This window comes from Myotis myotis, unplaced genomic scaffold (genome assembly GCF_014108235.1).
Source record: "Myotis myotis isolate mMyoMyo1 unplaced genomic scaffold, mMyoMyo1.p scaffold_m19_p_18, whole genome shotgun sequence".
Lineage (NCBI taxonomy): Eukaryota > Metazoa > Chordata > Mammalia > Chiroptera > Vespertilionidae > Myotis > Myotis myotis.
Genome location: NW_023416322.1, coordinates 263,587 through 280,809, shown reverse-complemented (window position 1 = coordinate 280,809; position 17,223 = coordinate 263,587). Strand labels below are relative to the sequence as shown.

Below are 17,223 nucleotides of genomic sequence, written 5' to 3'. Positions count from 1 at the left end.
CCCCCACCCCGAGCACCGCCCCGCCTCCTGAGCGCCGCCCCCACCCCGAGCACCGCCCCCACCCCGAGCACCGCCCAGCCTCCTGAGCGCCGCCCCCACCCCGAGCACCGCCCCCACCCCGAGCACCGCCCCGCCTCCTGAGCGCCGCCCCCACCCCGAGCACCGCCCCGCCCCCTGAGTGCCGCCCAGCCTCCTGAGCGCCGCCCCCACCCCGAGCACCGCCCCGCCCCCTGAGCGCCGCCCAGCCTCCTGAGCACCGCCCCACCCGAGCACCGCCCCGCCCCCTGAGCGCCGCCCAGCCTCCTGAGCACCGCCCCCACCCCGAGCACCGCCCCGCCCCCTGAGCGCCGCCCAGCCTCCTGAGCGCCGCCCCACCCCGAGCACCGCCCAGCCTCCTGAGCGCCGCCCAGCCTCCGAGCACCGCCCCGCCCCCTGAGCACCGCCCAGCCTCCTGAGCACCGCCCCGCCCCCAGAGCGCCGCCCAGCCTCCTGAGCGCCGCCCCGCCTCCTGAGCGCCGCCCCGCCCCTGAGCGCCGCCCCGCCCCCTGAGCGCCGCCCAGCCTCCTGAGCGCCGCGCCGCCCCGCCCGCCAGCATCCAAGATGGCGGCAGAGGCGCCTGCCCGGCTGTCAGGCCGGCGGTGACCACGGGAAGCCGCAGAGCAGGTACGGGCCCCGGATGGAGGGATGAGAGGCCCGCACAAACGTGAGGGCGATCGGGAGGATGAGAAGTTTGGAGCAAAGGCTGCAGACAAACTCGAGTGGAGCGGGTCCCGGGCGGAGTGTGGACCGGGCCGGGTGGGCGCCCCAGGAAGGTAGGGCGCCTGCAGGAGTTCGGGGTGGGAGGGTGCCCCAAAGGCGCTGGGCTGTAACGCGCTGGAAAGCACAGGCGGCAACCACCCCCTCCAGGGAAGCCAGTCCCAGTGCCCCCGGCGCTGCCCTGCGCTTCCCCTCCCGCCCGCCCGCCGGAGCCGGAGCCGGAGCCGGGAAAGGCGACAGGGACGCCTCTCCCCTCTCCCCGCGCCTGGGGCGTGTGCTTGCCGCTCCCAGGTGGTCACGCTCCCTGCACCTGCGGACCTAGTTCCCAGGCCCGTGAAGAGTGGAAAGTAGCCCATTTTCTGCTCCGCCCTGTTCTCCTGAGACCACTGCACAGTCCAGTCCTGTCCTGGCTGCTTCACCCCCTGGGGACACAGTCTCCAGTAGCGGCCCTGTCCCCACTCCCCGAACAGGTTGGTCCTGTTGGGGTGGGGATGGGCGAGGATGGAGTTGACACTCCGGGGTCGCCAGTGGGAGAAGCCAGCATCTTCCCTCACTTCCCCTGCTGGAAGCCCGCTTCCGGCCCTTGCGCGCCTCTCCGTGGGCGATCGGCTCACCCTTGCCCACTGTGTTCCAGCTGGTCCCAGGAGCTCCGTTGGCCTGCTGTCCTCGGCGACATTTCCAGTTTTAGATAATGCATCACATCTCTGCGCCCCCGGGGCCCCCATGATCTGGAAGCAGACAGCTTGAACCTAGGTGAGTCTCTTCCTCTAAACTGGAAGGGAGTTCTCCAGGGACTCCTCTGAAATGGACCTGAGGGTGAGGACTGAGAGGACGTGCAGGAGTGGGTTGGGGAGGGTGGAGGAGAGCGCCACCCGGGCTGGGAAAGGTGGTGGGGCTGCTGGTGGCCACAGCCTGTCTCTTCCCCTCGATGACTGCACACCTGTGTGTTCCCTTCGGTGACCGGCTCCTCTGCCTGTTTCTCCTCTTCACCCCACCGCCATCCCTACCCCATGCTCTCTGCTGGCTGTGCTCCCCCTGCCTGCCCAGAGCTCTCCTCTCTCCTCCCAGACCTCAGCCCAGGATGTTGCGGCGGCTGCTGGAGCGGCCCTGCACGCTGGCCCTGCTCGTGGGCTCCCAGCTGGCCGTCATGATGTACCTGTCACTGGGGGGCTTCCGGAGCCTCAGCGCCCTATTTGGCCGAGAGCAGGGGCCCACATTTGACTATGCTCATCCCCACGATGTCTACAGTAACCTCAGCCACCTGTCAGGGGCCCCTGCTGTTGCCCCGGGCGGCCCTCTGGCTCCTCAAGGTCTGCCGTACTGTCCAGAACGGTCTCCTTTCTTAGGTGAGTGCAGAAGGAAGGGGAAGGGGAAGGAAGGGAAGGGAAGGGGGGTCAGAGTGGGACTTAGAATAGGAGGCTGATGTAATTGGAAAGTGTGCTGAGGTTGAGATGGAGTGGACTTGAATTTGGAGTTTGGATTGGGCCCTGGGGTTGAGTCAAAGCTTTCTATTGCCTGCCCGTTCACAGGCTTCTTCCTGCCTCAGGTTAAATTGCTTCCTTTGTGGATGAGTCCTGATTTAGGTCATGAGTTGGAAGTCCATCTGTTCCCTCCATCCCCTAACTGTAGCTTCCAACCCTATCAAGGAGTTATGAAACCTACAATAAGGTAGGCTAGGGAAGGAGCCTGCCCCTTCCAGTCTTTGCGAAGCTGTCCCAGTGATGGGAGCTCAAGGCTGGTGAGATTTGTGAGTGAGTCCTTGGGGGTTGCTGAGCCACAGACCAGGAGGGCCAGGGTCAGAGGTGCTCCTCTGACCCGTGACTTGTCATTTCCTCCAACAGTGGGTCCTGTGTCCGTGTCCTTTAGCCCAGTGCCATCGCTGGCAGAGATTGTGGAGAGGAACCCCCGGGTGGAAGCGGGGGGCCGGTACCGTCCTGCAGGGTGTGAGCCCCGCTCCCGGACAGCTGTCATCGTGCCACACCGGGGCCGGGAGCACCACCTGCGCCTGCTGCTCTACCACCTGCACCCCTTCCTGCAGCGCCAGCAGCTTGCTTACGGCATCTACGTCATCCACCAGGTACACTCCCACTCAGACCTTTCTGTAGGAAGCCTCACGCCAGTGCCACTCCACTCTCCTGTGTGGTCCCTGGAATAACCAAGAGGGTTTGGCTGCTGAAGGTGGGGAAATCCTGGCTCTGCTGTGCCTGTGGTCAGTCCCATACTTCTTGTTCGATGCAGGGTATTCCTGGTCCTACACATTTCCAGGACTTTTCCTTTGTTCAATTTGGAATTGTGCCCATTTGGAATTGGACAACTTTGGGCTAAAATTGTAGTTGTGCCATCTGTTCCATATGTGACCGTAAGCAAGTACTTAATCTCCTACAATGAGGCAACGAGGGGTGACTGATAGACACCTATTCACATGGTTGCTAGTTGTCAGGATTTAATGCTAAACAGCAGCATGTAAGTATCAGGCACACACTGTTGCTCAAAATATTTTTTGAGTGAAACTTTTAGATCGTCTCTCTCTTCATTCTCTTTGCCCCCATCCCACTTTGATTTCCCTCTTTTTACTTTTTTTAAAAAGTATATTTTTATTGATTTCAGAGAGGAAGGGAGAGGGAAAGAGAAACATCAGTGATGAGAGAGAATCATGGATCAGCTGCCTCCTGCACACCCCCCTACTGGGGATTGAGCCCACAACCCAGGCATGTGCCCTTGACTGGAATAAAACCTGGGACCCTTCAGTCTGCAGGCTGACGCTCTATCCACTGAGCCAAACCAGCCAGGGCCCTCTTTTTACTTTTATGTTTCAGCCCCTCTCTCCATGCCACCAATAGTCTGGGCTTCCTCCACTCTCTTTCAGGCTGGAAATGGAACTTTTAACAGAGCAAAGCTGCTGAATGTGGGGGTCCGGGAGGCCCTGCGTGATGAAGAGTGGGACTGCCTGTTCTTGCACGACGTGGACCTCCTGCCAGAGAATGACCACAACCTGTATGTGTGCGACCCCCGGGGGCCCCGGCATGTGGCTGTCGCCATGAACAAGTTTGGATACAGGTAGAAGGCATTAGAAGATGCTGGGAAGCAGGCGAGCTGAGGGGATTGTGGGTAGGGATGCATACCATAAGACTTGTGGAACCCAAGGATCTTTCTCTCTCCAGCCTCCCGTACCCCCAATACTTTGGAGGGGTCTCAGCGCTCACTCCTGACCAGTACCTGAAGATGAACGGCTTCCCCAATGAATACTGGGGCTGGGGTGGTGAGGATGATGACATTGCTACCAGGTCAGACATCCTGATCCACCTCCCTCCCTTTCCCCGGCCTGAATCCCCATCCTGAGGCCACTCCTGGCCATAGCCCTTTAGTACTAACCTTCGCATGCAGGGCCTGCACTGTGCCATGCCTCTCCTGTCTGCCCTCCCTTACCCCACCATTACCCTCAGTCTCCTAGATCTGTAGGCTACAGTATCCTGGGACCCCAGAGCAGAAAGGGGCCTACAGCCAGCTCGGTACTCCTGCCAGCGTTGCATCCAGACCACTTCCTATGTGGCCAGGGAGGAGGCACTCATAGGACCATGAATCACTTTTTTTTCAAAGCCTCTGCCATTGGCATGAGGCCAACTCATGTTTCATATGTGGAACATTTGACCCTCAGGCTCAGCTGACCCAATTTCCTATCTGTGGTTTGAATATTTGGGCTTGATATACTGGATCCACTGCCTCCTCTCCCTTGAGTCCTGAGTGGCATCTCTGAATTCTTTTCAAGTGTAAAGCACCCAGCAGTTTCTCAGTGTGCTCTTCCCAGGCCACCTTCACTTCTTGCTTCTGTATGTCAGAGCTGGGGCTGGTTTCTGTTCAGGTCCTGGTTCCACCCTGCACTTTGGAGTGGGAGGGTGCGGGGCAAAGGAGGTGGAGCAGCTCAGCCCGTCTTCTAAGTAAGAACTGCTGAGCTTGATCTGCAACTCTGACTTGTCCTGCACTTTAGGCATAAGGGCTCCTCAATGTGTCCTTCCGAGAGGGCGAGAGCAGCTCCTGGGACCATTTAGGAAATAAGGTGGGAGGTGCAAACCTACCCGGCCAATTGCTGCAAGGCCCCAGGGTACCTGGTGCAAGGCCCTCAGGGTTTGGGACCTCAGCTTCTATGTTCTCTTCAGCCATTTCCTTCTTTGCATTTGACCCTCTCCCTGCCAGTACTTGGCACTAACTGAAACAGTGAACTCCTCTGCCTGACTGCAGTAGTGGCTCTCGGTAGGGAACCAGCAGTCCCTTCCTGGCTGGCCTCAGCTCTCCTTGTGCCCCCAGCCATTTTCCTCCAATCGGATCTGCCAAAATCCCTCACTTTTCCCACAGGGTGCGGCTGGCCGGTATGAAGATCTCTCGCCCCCCCACATCTGTGGGGCACTACAAGATGGTGAAGCACCGAGGAGACAAGGGCAACGAGGAAAACCCGCACAGGTAGGCAGGGAGGGCTGCTGGGCGGTGGGGCTGGACCCTCCAGTTCTGTTCCATCAGAAACCCCTGCAGGCCCCTGATTCCTGGCTGTTCCTTCCTCATCTTAGTCTATCCTCTAATCCTCAGATTTGACCTCCTGATCCGCACTCAGAATTCCTGGACACAAGATGGGATGAACTCACTGACGTACCGACTGCTGGCTCGAGAGTTGGGCCCTCTCTATACCAATGTCACAGCAGACATTGGAACTGACCCCCGGGGTCCCCGGATTCCCTCTGGCCCCCGTTACCCACCTGGCTCCTCCCAGGCATTCCGCCAAGAGATGCTGCAGCGCAGGCCGCCAGCCAGGCTGGGCCCTCTGCCTACTGCCAACCACACAGCCCCCCATGGCCCACACTGACCCTCCTTCCTGCCTACCTTCAGTCATGAAACTGAACCAGAGGGTTCTGTTCTCCCTCCCTCAGCTACCACTGCTCTTAGAGGGACTGGGGGCCACTTACGCTGTGCTGGGGCCGGGGCCTCTTATTGCTGGACTGGAGTTGGGCTCCTCTAGACCTGAGGGCCCCTTTCTAGGGGCACCTGCCAGGATTATGACTGTGAATCCCTGATGTCATGATTGTATGTGGTGACTCCTGGGAGTGCTGCCCCTGCAGTGGGAGCAGGGCTGGACCCCAAGTCCCTTCCTCTTCCATGGAGAGAAGAGTGACCTAGCTTCTCCTGGGACCTCTGTGAATATTTATTCTATTTATGGTCCCCAGGATGTGTTAGGTGAAGTGAGCCCCTCCCTGGGCACTTTCTGCCAGGGCTAGAGCAGCCCCCTCTTCTGGCTCTGGCTCAGGCGGCTGGATTTTGATATATTTTCTAATAAAGGACTCAGTCTCGCCTTTGCTCCTGCTTTCTGCACCTCAGGCACCCTTTGCCTGTCTCTGCATCTCCTTCCTCCCCTTGCCCATGACAAGACAGACAGACCGAGCCAATCTCCCACAACTTTTATTTTCATGGTGAGAGTCCCAGCCAGCAGGGGCAGCAAGATAGGGTGTGGGATCATCTGTCAAGTTCTAAGCCCAGGGCCCGGGCTGCTGCCTGGCGCCCACTCTCTATACAGTCATTGACAGCAACTCCCTCATAGGAGGCTCCAGCCAGGGTCAGGGGCAGCCTGCGAGCAGCCAGGAAGTGGGCAGCTGACTCTGCAGGGGACAAGGAGCGTCAGCGGGCCGGAGTTCCTGGCTCTCCTCAGCCCAGCTGTTTCCCAACTTACCCAGTTTTCTCCAGTGGCCTAGTGTGTACTGGGGGATGCAGTGCTGGGGAGAGGAGGAGATAAAATAAGTTTACGACTGATGTCACAAGCCTTGGTGGACACTGACAAAAACGCCAGGTCCTGCCTTTGATGCCTGTAGGGGAGCTGAGGGCATCTGTCCAGCTCACCTTGTGCAGGTGGACCAAGCAGTGACTCGGAGGCTCCTTCAGTCCTAACTGCGTGGCAGCTGCTTCCTGTGCCTGCCGCTGGAGCAGCTCCCGAGAGGAGGCCCAGCCCCTGGCTTCCAGCCCCTGTACCCAGGAACCTCCGAGCATCACCTAGGGAGAGACGACGGCCCTGACCTACGCTGGGCACATGGGAGCCCCTCGGAAACCCCAGCTAAGCAAAGCTGCCTCCTCACAGTCACTCTGAGGCCAGGGGGGCTCCCATCCTGCTCGGGAAAAGCAACTGAGTCGTACACGATTCCCAGGACGCCTGGGTCTTCTGAGGATGGCACCAGATGTCCAAATCCCTGAGGGAAGGAGATGGTCAGGGGAAGGACTCCATGGGGCCCTTGCCTCCCCTTCCTGTGTCACACCTGGACCGGCAGCTGGGCTCCTCGGTACTGCAGGTTCACCACGGCCACAGACACAGCACGGATGGTGCCCAGGACGCGTGCCAGAGGTGCAGCCTCGGCGGGGAGCAGCTTGCTGAGCACTGGGGGAGCCGGCAGAGGCTGCTCAGGAGGCCTTCCCCCCACAATTCCATCCACCCTTCTTGGGATTAGCCTTCCACGATGGCAATTCAGCGCATGGCATGGTCCTACTGGCCCAGAAACCACAGCTTGCCTCACCCTGGGTGGGGAAGGGAGGTGGCTACCCATTACCTGAAGCTGGAAGAGCACTAATCACATGGTCGGCCTCCAGGCAGCTGCCCCCCAGAGACACCTGAGTAGGAGCACATTTGAAACACAGAGGTCATGGGAATTTTGCCTTAGCTTCCCGGGCACACACGTGGCAGGAGAGCCGGGTAGTTAGCAAAGAAATCACCCCCTTACTCCAGGAAGTGGGCCAGACAGCCAGTGTCCACTCTGAGCTGTTCAGTGGAGCTGGGCTCTCAGCCACTGATAGCACTGTTTCTACCCACAGACTTGGGTCAAAGGGTCTTGGAGGAAGGTCCATAAATGAGGCCCATATTTAAACAGCTTCTAGGGCAGGAAACGAGCAACTCCAGCCGGCCAGGCCTGGCCTGGTGCAAATATGTGGGCAAGCCCTGGCCAGGTAGCTCTTCTAGAGCATCACCCCCATATGTCAGGTTGTGGGCTCCATCCTGGGCCACAGCACACACAAGAACCACCCAATGAATGCATAAATAAGGGGGCAACTAATCGATGTCTCTCTCTCCCCCTCCTCTAAAATCAATAAATGAAAGTAAATTTAAAAAACACAACAGAACATTTAGGCAAAGATGGAAACTAAGAGACAGGTTCATTACACTCCACGGGCCTCTCCTACCTTCCAGCGTCCTGCGTGGAGGCTGAGCCCACAGACCGGGTGGCCCCTGAGCACGGTGACCCCGCTCCTGGTCAGGTGGGCGTTAAGTGCCTGGGGCAGCATCTCCAGCCCTCCCCGGAGCGACCACTGACTCCAGCGTTCAGCCCGGGCCTGGCGGATGAGGGCCGAGTCTGGCTGTGCGCTCTGCCCTGCCGAGGGGAGGAGATAGGGCAGCAGCAGGTTAGCCTCCTGGCCTCCAGCCGCCCAGCCCGCCATGTGCCCGCCCGCGGGCGCGCCCTCACCGGCCCCCCGCAGCAGCCCCAGTAACACGGAGCCATGGGCTTGCTCAGCTTGAAAGAGGCTGGGGAAGCAGGACCGCACGCTGAGCTCCCGGCTGCTGCCTGCGAACACTCCGCGGCAGAGGCTGTCCGCGGCCAGAGCCGCCACCTGAGGGCGAGAAGGACGGGTTGTCACCATCCTGCCCGTCGGGAAGGTGAGGGGACAGCTGGGCTTGGGCTCCGAAGCAGCCCACCCCTCGAAGGGGGAGAGGGTCGTGGAGGCACCCGCCCTCCAAAGCTGAGTTTTGGAAACTTCTGAGTATGAAAAGACAGACATCCCGGGACACAGAGGAGCCCCGGGGGGGGGGGGGGCCCTCCAGGCCTCTGGGCAGGGTCACCTCGGGTCCCAGGCGGCGCTCGGCAAAGCTGTGCACAGTCTCGTCAGGGTCTCTGCCCGGGGGGGCGGTCAGGTCCCGCAGCCCGGCCCAGAGCAGAGGCTTGGAGAAGGGGGGCGACGGGCGGAGCAGCGCCCTGCGGGAGAAGCGCAGTGAGGGGCGCTCGGGGCCTCCCGGCTCCGGGCTCCCTTCCACCCGCGGGGCGCCGGGAGTCACCTGAGGCCGGCGGGCAGCGCGTGCAGGGCGCCGCCCACGTACAGGAACCGGTTGCGGGCAGCCGGGTGGTCTCCTCGGACCGGCAACACTTCGGAGTCCAAGCCCAGCTCAGACACCTGCTCCCCGCGCCCCCGGGAGGAGGAACGAAGAGCTGACCACCACCTACGCACCCTCCCCCGCTACCCTCTCGAGGAACCCCCTCTCCGGGCACCCCACAGCCTCACCAGGAGCAGAGTCCGCGCTCCCCGCGCCCCCGCGGGCCGAATTCCTCGGGGCCCGAGTTCGAAGACAGCGCCGCCGGGCCCTCGCACGGAGCGGATCCAGCCTCCCAGGCGCTCGCCACCCTCCACCAGCACCACCTGGAGCGGGGGCGGGACTGTGGCCCGGGGTCTCCGACGCCGGGGAAGGGGCTCGAGGGGCGGGAGGCGCGCACCCCGGGCTGCCCACGGGGCCAGGGATCGGGAGGCTCCCTCCGCGCGGGGCGCTCACCTTGGGGGCCCTGGGGACCCGGCTCAGGTGGTAACTGGCAGCCAAGCCGCTGATGCCTCCGCCCAGCACGACCACGGTCCGGGCCATCGGGAGCCTGGGGAGAAGGGCGGCACGGAGCGCTGACCGACTCCCTCTCGGCAGCGCCGGACCCGCGCTCCTCCGCCCCGGCCACTGCTTTGCGGGAAACTGAGGCAGAGCCCGCGGACGCGGTGGTGCGAGCGCGAGGCGCCCGTTTGGGGCACAGGACTCACCCCCGGGACGGACGAGAGAAAGTGCGGGAGGAGCCGGTGCAGGTCCGCAGGCTTCCCGCCCGCGCTCCGCGGGGCGATACGGGCCGCACCCACGCTATCGGCGCGCGCGGCGCGGGTCGCCCCGGCGCGGCCCCCCAGCGCCCCCGCCCCCACGGCCTGGAGGTCGCGCCTGCGCAGCAGCCCGCTTCCCATTGGTGGCCCCGAAGGCCGGTGACGCTCGCCAATGAGAACCCCGGACGGCAGCGCCGGCGGAGGGAGCGCCGGGTCCGGCCCTGAGCCCCGGGCAGTGGCTGGCGCGCGGGGCCGGCCCGGTAAACAGCTCCTGACGGTGGCAGCGGCCGGGCCTGCGGGAGCGAGGGCCCCGGGCCACGCACCCAGCGTTTCCACCCCGGGTCCGGGGCGCTGGCGCCTCGAGGGGCCGCCCCTTCGCCGGCACCAGTCTCAGCTTTGCCTTCCCTCCTTCCGCCCTACGCGCCCGGGAAGATTCAACTCGGCCTCCCCCCGCCCCGCACAAGTACAAACGAGGACATCCGTTTTTCTTAATAAATTTATTCACAAAAAGTGAGATTGAAGTCCGGGGCCGTACACGGGCGGGGCCTGGGGAGCTCTGTACATGGGGCTGGGGCACAGGGGGACCTCCAGGTGGAAGGGTACTTTTTAATTTAAAAAATGGGTGCTACAATCACCCTCCGCCTCCCCAATGAAAAAGACACAAAAATAGACGTCTCTGAGGTAAACGGGGAGCCCGGGCTTGGGGGGGGGCAGGGTTTCACAGGCAGCGGGGCGGCTCCTGCGTCAGCTGGTAGAAGAGCACGTAGCCCTCGCTGGACGCCACCTGGTTCTCACTGACCGGGGAGACCCTGGGCGGAGGGGAGGCGGGAGAGCGCGCTCATTCCCGCCCATCCTTCCGGCCACAGGGTCAGCCTCAGCCTCGCGAGGGCAGGGAGGGAGACCCCGCCCCCTCCCCTCCCCCCCTCCCCCTCCTCCCACCCGGGCCAGGAGGCGAGCAGGAGACTGTTCTCACCGAGAGTCATTGTAGACGTGCCAGCCGGTCTGGCAGCGGCACAGGGCGGTGTAGTGGCCATAGTGGACGCTGCCCGAGTGGTTGCAGAGGGCGTACAGCTGGTAGACGGGGCTTCCTGCGGAGGCAGAGGCCGTGGGAACCAGTTGCGGCTGGGCCCCCCGCTCGCCTCCCCTTCTGGCGCTCCCCGGGCCTTCCCACCAGACTCACCGGCTTTGTCGCTGGCAAAGTCCCCCAGGCTCAGGCGCTGCAGCGGGAAGTCCACACCTACGGAGCTTTTCTTGATGGAGCCTCGGGAGGCGGAAAACCGATTCAGATCTAAGCCCTGGTTAAGGAGCAGTTAGAGGGGGCGGGGGCGAGAGGGGCCTCCGAGGGGACTGAGATCTTGAATGCTGTCCACTCCCCTCCCCCAAGGAACCCCGGGAGCATGGCAGGGCAAGGCGGTTTCCTAAGGAAAATTCCGTTGCCAGTTATCCAGCCTCTGCAAACACGGGGAATGAGAAAGAGAACGGACGGAAGAAATAGAATCTGGAGATGAGGATACGGAGTACGAGGATCCGGGGGAATCTTTGTACTGTCAGCTTTTTGGTACTTCGTGTTCTCTGCTGACATCGGTCACACACCTGAATATCAAATAATGTTAGATTACTGTGCTCCTCACCTCGAATGGCTTTTCCGACACCCTGGCCACATACAATTTACTACTCCCCATGAATTCTGTACGCTCTGGGCCTCCTTTGCCCCCAGAGTACTAGGACTTACCTGAGACCAACAGAAACCCAGACATACAAATGTTATTCCCCTTAGTAAGGCATCATGCAACCCCTTTAACCCATACGGAGCCCCCCCGAGTCCCCAGTGTTACTACATCCCGTTTGAACCCCACATACTGGGGCGTTTTCCGACTCTAGCTCTTCTTCCTTGGTGAAAAGGCTGAAGCAGTCCCGCAGAGACACTTTGCCCCCAGCAAATCCTTTCTGGAGGGAAAGGGGAACGAAGGGTCAGCATTTCCGTTCCCGACTCTTCTTCCTCAACCCAGGCTTCATGTCTCCTCCAGAGACCCAAAGGGTTCCTTCCCACGCTCTGGGGGCAGCGAGGTTGGGTCACCAAACCCATGTCCCATCCACCCTTGGAATCCTCTGGAATCCCACCTTAGGGATGGGCAGGGACAGGTCACAAAAAACCTCGAAGGTCGTGGAGCGATACCCACAGGCCTGGCACTTGAGACAACTTTTCAACTGGCCCACAAACAGGTCTAGACAGAAGTAGAGGGCAGGAGAGTCACTGTGAGAGGCCGAGACGCCTGCTAGGATTTCTCTTCCCACCCCTTTGCCTGACCTTGATTCCCCACCACCAACATTCCTAGAAGCCCCGCACCCCTTTTCCACATTTTTATCACCCAGCTGTTCCCACATCCCTTGACAGCATCATCTTCTTTCTCCCCAGCCTGCACTCCCACTCCAGGTCACCCCCCCTACCCCTCCCCGCTCATTTATTTCCCTGTTGCTGTGCCGTTCCATACCCACAATCTTGCTGTCCTCTCGCTCCAGGTAACGCTTCCACATTAGGTTGGCCCGGTCATTGTCACTACCACAGAAGGGAAATGGAAGCACCCCTGAGACAGCAGGAAAAGTGGGCACCCAGACACCACTGAAATGACCCAGAGCCCTGTACCCCACCCATACCTCAGCTCCTCCTCTAAATTTTTTTAAATATTGTTTTTATTGTTTAAAGTATTACACATAGTAGTATGTCTCCTTTTTTCCCCCCATTGACCTTCCCCCAGCCTCCCCTACCCCCGTCACATGCCCTCATCCCCCCCCCCCCCCCCCCCCCCCGTGTCTTGTGTCCATTGGTTGTGCTTATATGCATGCATATAAGTCCTTCGGTTGATCCCTTCTCTAAATTTCAAGGAAGAGGAGTAAGGCTTCAGAGGACTTTCTGGGGAAAGTAAAGGGAATAGACAAGGAAGAACATGTCGTCTTCCTCCACCGGCTTCAGGCCCTTTATGTGCCTTGTTGTCAATGAACTCTCCCTCCTCCTTCAACATGGGGACTTCCCAGCACTGCCTCTGCCTCCATCTGCTCCAGCCTCCCGCTCTGCACTGCTTCTCAACCCATTTCTAAGCCATGCATTTTCCTGGACCTACTCCTGTCCTGACTAGCTGTTCTGTAAAGGAAGATGCTATTGGTAAACTACTGTGGAGAAAAGGGCGTGGGAGAACCTTACCTTAAGTCCGGCTCTTCCAGCAGAGCCCCTCCACGGTGGGGTGGAGAGGGAGCTGGGCTACTGGCCAGGATTGGGGGAGCCCGGCGGCCTCGTCGGTTGATTTCAAGGTGTAGCCGCTCCATGAGGAGCTTCAGGAACTCCTGGGCATCCTGCTGGCTACAGCCAAAGAGAATGGGCAACTGATCCCCTAGTCCAGACACCATCCCCTGCCAGACACTGGTCCCCACCTCCTGGATTAAGAACATCTCAAGGCTCAGAATATTGCTGCTGGGACCCCTCTTGGTCCTATCCCCAGACATGGCCAGAGGGAAATCCCATGCCCTCCAGCTCTCCCACCTGTATCCAGAGAAGGAGGGAACGTATTTCTGGAAGACAGCTCGGAACCGAGTAGGATTTACAGCTTCATAAGAGTCAGGGTGCCACAGGGCACCAATCACATCTGCAAAGGCTATTGGGGTAGGAGGGGGGAAGGGAAACACAGGTTAGTCCTGGAAGAGGCAAGAGGCGGCTCGGAAGCGGAAACAGACTTTACACAGTGGCACCAGGAAAAAGGTACAACTGCCAGACAGGAGGCTGGGGCTGCCGGCATTGGCAGGTGGACCTGCAAGGGATTGGGGAGAAGAGGATTTGAAAGGCAGGGGGGACAGGAGTTGTTGCCCCACCTTCAGTGAGCTCTTGGGCTCGGCCCCCTCCAGGCACCTCTTGCCGGAAGTCCCTTCGCAGGCAGAAGTCCCGGAGAGGCCGAGTGCTGCTCAAACACTGCAGCACAGCATTCAGGAAGCACTAGGGAGCAGCAGAGACACTGCCGTTACCTCTCCAGAAGGGGCCCAGGGAGACTTAGAGGAGTGGCAGTGCCCCCTCCCCAAGCCAGCCAAGTTCCCGCCCAGCACCGCTCCCCATTCCTGTTAGAAAGGAAGGACAGGAGAATGGCTCTCACCGTGTTCCCCAGATTTCGGAGGCCAACATGACCAGAGCCCAGAAGCAGTGTGTGATGAGCCTGGAAGGTCAGAGTGCCGTCAGCAGGTTCCCATACAGCCTGTGTGACCCTTTAACCTTTCAACAGCATGCTGCCCACTGCTTTGCCGCCCCCCCAATACTTCACCCCAAACTCTACCCTCTTTCCCTCACTGGGTATTGGGGTCTCCCTACCTCACTGGACATGAGCAGTAAGCCCATCACAGTTGAGTGCACCACAGACTCAGCCATGCCAGTCCCACCTGTTCTCCACTTGTTCCTCTGCCCAGCTGGCCGGCAAAACAGCTCCCAGGGCAACTGACCAAGCACTGGCATGGTTGCCCAGCTGCTCCCCACCCCCACCTTGTTGTGTCCGAGGCCCCCTCCTGCCCCCGTGGCCCTTTCTGGCTCCCTCTCCTGATGCTCCAAATGCAATCAGCCTCGCTCACTTGCTCAAGAAATGGGCGACCACACTAGCTCAGATTTCCTGAACCTGCCCTCCTCAGCTCCAGAGGTTAATTAGGCCGAGGCCAGGGATGGCGAACCTATGACACGCGAACTCATTTTTTTGGTTGATTTTTCTTTGTTAAATGGCATTTAAATATATAAAATAAATATCAAAAATATAAGTCTTTGTTTTACTATGGTTGCAAATATCAAAAAATTTCTATATGTGACATGGCACCAGAGTTAAGTTAGGGTTTTTCAAAATGCTGACATGCCGAGCTCAAAAGGTTCGCCATCACTGGCCTAGGCAGTGTCCTAGGAGAGAAGACAAGGGAGAGAAGGGCCTGGGGGACCCAAAGGAGAATTCCAAATGGCTGGGTTAAATCCCTGGGGACTGAAGTGGTGCACCATGCGGGGGAGTGACAGACAACCCTGAAAGGATAAGGAAGGGAGATTAGAGTCCAAATGCTGCAATGAGGGGCTGAGAAAGGAACTTGGGATGGGGGTGGGGTGGGGGCAGGAAAGCCATATGACGGCAAGAAAGCTGGAGGAATATGGGAATGGAAGGTCACATGTGCTGACAAGTCCTCACCATCTTGTCATCGAAGTAGAAAGGCTTGGAGGGCCGGGCGGATATCACGCGGAAAGTGCCATGGGAAGTAGGGGGCTCTGTCCGTATACTGAGCAAGGTGGGGGGCCCAGGAAAGCCCCCTAGGCGGCGGAGAGAGGTGCTACGTCTCAAAGTGGGTGGCTCAGGCCGGAGCGCCAAGCGGCTCAGTGCAGCCCCTAGCTCTCCAGCACCTCGATGCCCTCCCAAGGCAATCCCTGTTGGACGCAAGTCCCCACTGCTCACAGACTTGGACCTGGCTAAGTTGGTCCTGGTTGGGAGAGGCAGAGCCACAGCTGGGGGTGGTGAGCCAGGCAGGGGAACTCCATGATCTGCCCGAAGGGGGCCTCTGGGACGAGAGCCTGAGGTCCGTGTTTGTCCCAGCTCCAGTTTCTTGAGCCGTTCCTCAGGTGGACCTGGCCGGGGAGGCAGAGGCCGTAACATGGGGTTTGGCCCAGGGGCTGGGTTTCGACGCTCCTTACTGCGAGCCCGGGGGGCAAATGGTAGTTTGGATCCCACTCGGGGCTGGACATTGACAGGTGGCTCTCGGGTCCGGCCCAGGCGGTGCTCAGAGGCCTGGGGCATTGTGGTCACCACAGGCAAGACCTGGGAGAAGAGAGGGTCAGCATATGAATATGGACAGAGGGGGAAGCTAAGCTACCATACTAGCTTCTATGTGTACTGTGGGCAGGAACCGAGTTGTCATATCAGACGTTGTATCCCAGTACCTAGCTCAATGTTTGACACAAAGTAAATACTTAGCACACTGAACCTCAGTTCTTGAACTTAATTCGTTCTGGAAAGCTGTTGGAGAAGCGATTTGTTAGAAAACTGAATCATTTGTTCCCATCAGAAAGAATGTAAATTGAATTAATCCGTTCCAAAACTCCAAATGATTCCATTTTAACCTTTCTTACTAGTATATACAGTACATGTCTAATCTATAAATAAGCACTTCTTTTCTTAAATTTATTGAAACACCCTCTATTAGCCTTAAACTGATTTTCCATGTATCACTGCCTCTAAAGTGCTACCACTGGCTCACTGCTTTTCCTTTATACAAACAAATTTTTCTACCTATTCAACTGTCTGTGCTTGTTAGCTTATGAGCGCGTTCACACCCTTAGCAACATTAGCACTCTTTCTGTTTGAAAAATGTGCTAATCACAAAAGCATTCTTTCCTTTGTTGCCAGAGAGATGCTTTTTGTCAGGTAGAGGTCTCAGCATGAAAGGTTGTCAGGTCCAAAACTGAAGTTTTGGTCGACAACCGAGACTTTTTTTCTGTGAACAACTTGGTTGAGAATCGAACTGCTGGAGAAGTGCGGTGTGACTGTATCATTGAGGATCAATGAATGGGTGATGACAGCCCAGGCCTGACTCCTGCCTCGGCACCTTCCTGCGGAAACAGCGGTGCTGGGAGGCCTAGGACAGTCGCGGTCTGGATCATCGGGTGGCGACAGCCTCGCACCGGGACGTCAAGCGGGCGCTACCTGAGCCCCTCGGGCGCCCTGGTCACTGCGGGCGGGTGCCAGGACAACAGCCCAGGAGACAGCACCCCATCCGCACTCCCGTGCACCTCTCAGGAAATGGGTGGCTTGCGACTCCCTCCCTCCCGCACCCTCGAGCTCCTACGCGGTGTGGGGCTCAGGGGCCCTGCGGAAGGCGGGCGGGCGGGCCTCCCTGACCCCGGGTCGCCCGGCGGCAGGGCTTCTCGGGCCCGCCCCCCTTGAGGGGAGACAGGCCAAGGCCCCGGTTGGCTCCGGAGCCCGGCGCTGTGTGCCCCACGGTCCCCGGGCGCGCCCCGGCAGCCCCGTTCCCCCAGGCCCGCCGTCCCCTGCGCCTCCGCCTGGGTGGAGGGCGTCCTCCCAGGTCCAGGGCGTCCCCCCACACCGGCCGTCACGCCGCGGCCCGTACCTGTGCCCCGGGGTGCGGCGGGGGAGCCCAGCCGGGGCCAGGCCCCAGCTCAGGGCTGCCCCCCCCGACCCCTGTGCAGCACCCCCGCGGGCCCGGCTGCAACTTCAGGCGCAGCTGCCGCCCAGGTCGCTCCCGCCGCCGGGGCCGCCGCCATATTTGTTGGTCCCGCCGCCACCGGCTTCAGCGTCGCTCACGGCGCCTGCGCAGCCGCACTCCGACCCAGAGCCTGCGTCCTCAGCGCCTGCGCGACCCCGCCCCCGACACCATGGCAACGCAGCCAACGTTAGGACCCACAGTTCCCAGCCTTGCCCAGCCTCGTCTTTACACCGTTACCGCGAACCATGTCCCTGAAGTGTAGGTCCCGTCACCTCATTCTGTGGCCCACAGGGTGTGGGTCTGACAGCCGGAGCCTGGCCCCCAGGTTTGCAGCACAGATGCTTCCCAGAGAGCTGCAGGGGGGCTCAGTAGGGAGGGGCCTCCCCG

General features: G+C 60.1%; 3 protein-coding genes across 13 annotated transcripts; 1 reads left to right on the top strand and 2 right to left on the bottom strand.

Annotated features, from left to right (window-relative positions):
- Positions 1–551: 551 nt before the first annotated feature.
- Positions 552–6,089, top strand: B4GALT3 (beta-1,4-galactosyltransferase 3). Of its 6 annotated transcripts, none has more exons than XM_036344008.1 (8): positions 552–663; positions 1,391–1,509; positions 1,825–2,102; positions 2,598–2,833; positions 3,623–3,813; positions 3,918–4,040; positions 5,107–5,211; positions 5,335–6,089. In XM_036344008.1, exons 3-8 carry the CDS (start codon positions 1,838–1,840, stop codon positions 5,606–5,608), a joined length of 1,194 nt encoding a protein of 397 aa, XP_036199901.1. In that variant the 5' UTR covers positions 552–663; positions 1,391–1,509; positions 1,825–1,837; the 3' UTR covers positions 5,609–6,089. The 6 variants fall into 6 exon arrangements, with proteins under 6 accessions (XP_036199901.1, XP_036199902.1, XP_036199898.1 ...); XM_036344009.1 differs by having other exon boundaries at positions 1,804–2,102; XM_036344010.1 differs by lacking the exon at positions 552–663 and adding an exon at positions 670–812.
- A 92-nt stretch (positions 6,090–6,181) lies between these two features.
- Positions 6,182–9,774, bottom strand: PPOX (protoporphyrinogen oxidase). Of its 2 annotated transcripts, XM_036344003.1 has the most exons (13): positions 9,568–9,704; positions 9,317–9,410; positions 9,052–9,186; positions 8,828–8,943; positions 8,615–8,747; positions 8,241–8,385; positions 7,960–8,147; positions 7,332–7,392; positions 7,044–7,162; positions 6,867–6,977; positions 6,634–6,783; positions 6,467–6,509; positions 6,182–6,395 (listed from the first exon to the last, which is right to left on the bottom strand). In XM_036344003.1, the coding sequence occupies exons 2-13, from the start codon at positions 9,401–9,403 to the stop codon at positions 6,253–6,255; spliced, it is 1,431 nt and encodes a 476-aa protein (XP_036199896.1). In that variant the 5' UTR covers positions 9,404–9,410; positions 9,568–9,704; the 3' UTR covers positions 6,182–6,252. The 2 variants fall into 2 exon arrangements, with proteins under 2 accessions (XP_036199896.1, XP_036199897.1); XM_036344004.1 differs by lacking the exons at positions 8,241–8,385; positions 8,615–8,747; positions 8,828–8,943 and having other exon boundaries at positions 9,568–9,774.
- Positions 9,775–10,100: 326 nt separating this feature from the next.
- USP21 (ubiquitin specific peptidase 21) lies at positions 10,101–16,947 on the bottom strand. Of its 5 annotated transcripts, none has more exons than XM_036343988.1 (13): positions 16,741–16,947; positions 14,811–15,431; positions 13,755–13,814; positions 13,480–13,600; positions 13,154–13,265; positions 12,818–12,973; positions 12,111–12,178; positions 11,740–11,843; positions 11,461–11,565; positions 11,133–11,211; positions 10,799–10,906; positions 10,592–10,706; positions 10,101–10,427 (listed from the first exon to the last, which is right to left on the bottom strand). In XM_036343988.1, exons 2-13 carry the CDS (start codon positions 15,408–15,410, stop codon positions 10,337–10,339), a joined length of 1,719 nt encoding a protein of 572 aa, XP_036199881.1. In that variant the 5' UTR covers positions 15,411–15,431; positions 16,741–16,947; the 3' UTR covers positions 10,101–10,336. The 5 variants fall into 5 exon arrangements, with proteins under 5 accessions (XP_036199881.1, XP_036199883.1, XP_036199884.1 ...); XM_036343990.1 differs by having other exon boundaries at positions 12,111–12,175; positions 16,741–16,945; XM_036343991.1 differs by having other exon boundaries at positions 11,479–11,565; positions 16,741–16,944.
- Between the last annotated feature and the right edge of the window lie 276 nt (positions 16,948–17,223).

Coding starts and splice junctions, on each gene's coding strand:
- PPOX (XM_036344003.1), bottom strand. CDS start 9,403: ATGGCCCGGACCGTGGTCGTGCTGGGCGGAGGCATCAGCGGCTTGGCT. Junction 8,944..9,051: donor GAGCGCGGACTCTGCTCCTG/GTGAGGCTGTGG, acceptor CGCGGGGAGCAG/GTGTCTGAGCTGGGCTTGGA. Junction 7,163..7,331: donor TAGTGCTCTTCCAGCTTCAG/GTAATGGGTAGC, acceptor CGGCTCCCCCAG/TGCTCAGCAAGCTGCTCCCC.
- USP21 (XM_036343988.1), bottom strand. CDS start 15,410: ATGCCCCAGGCCTCTGAGCACCGCCTGGGCCGGACCCGAGAGCCACCT. Junction 13,815..14,810: donor TCTACTTCGATGACAAGATG/GTGAGGACTTGT, acceptor CTGACCTTCCAG/GCTCATCACACACTGCTTCT. Junction 11,566..11,739: donor TGTCCCTGCCCATCCCTAAG/GTGGGATTCCAG, acceptor CTTTCCCTCCAG/AAAGGATTTGCTGGGGGCAA.
- B4GALT3 (XM_036344005.1), top strand. CDS start 1,685: ATGACTGCACACCTGTGTGTTCCCTTCGGTGACCGGCTCCTCTGCCTG. Junction 3,814..3,917: donor ATGAACAAGTTTGGATACAG/GTAGAAGGCATT, acceptor TTCTCTCTCCAG/CCTCCCGTACCCCCAATACT. Junction 5,212..5,334: donor AACGAGGAAAACCCGCACAG/GTAGGCAGGGAG, acceptor TCTAATCCTCAG/ATTTGACCTCCTGATCCGCA.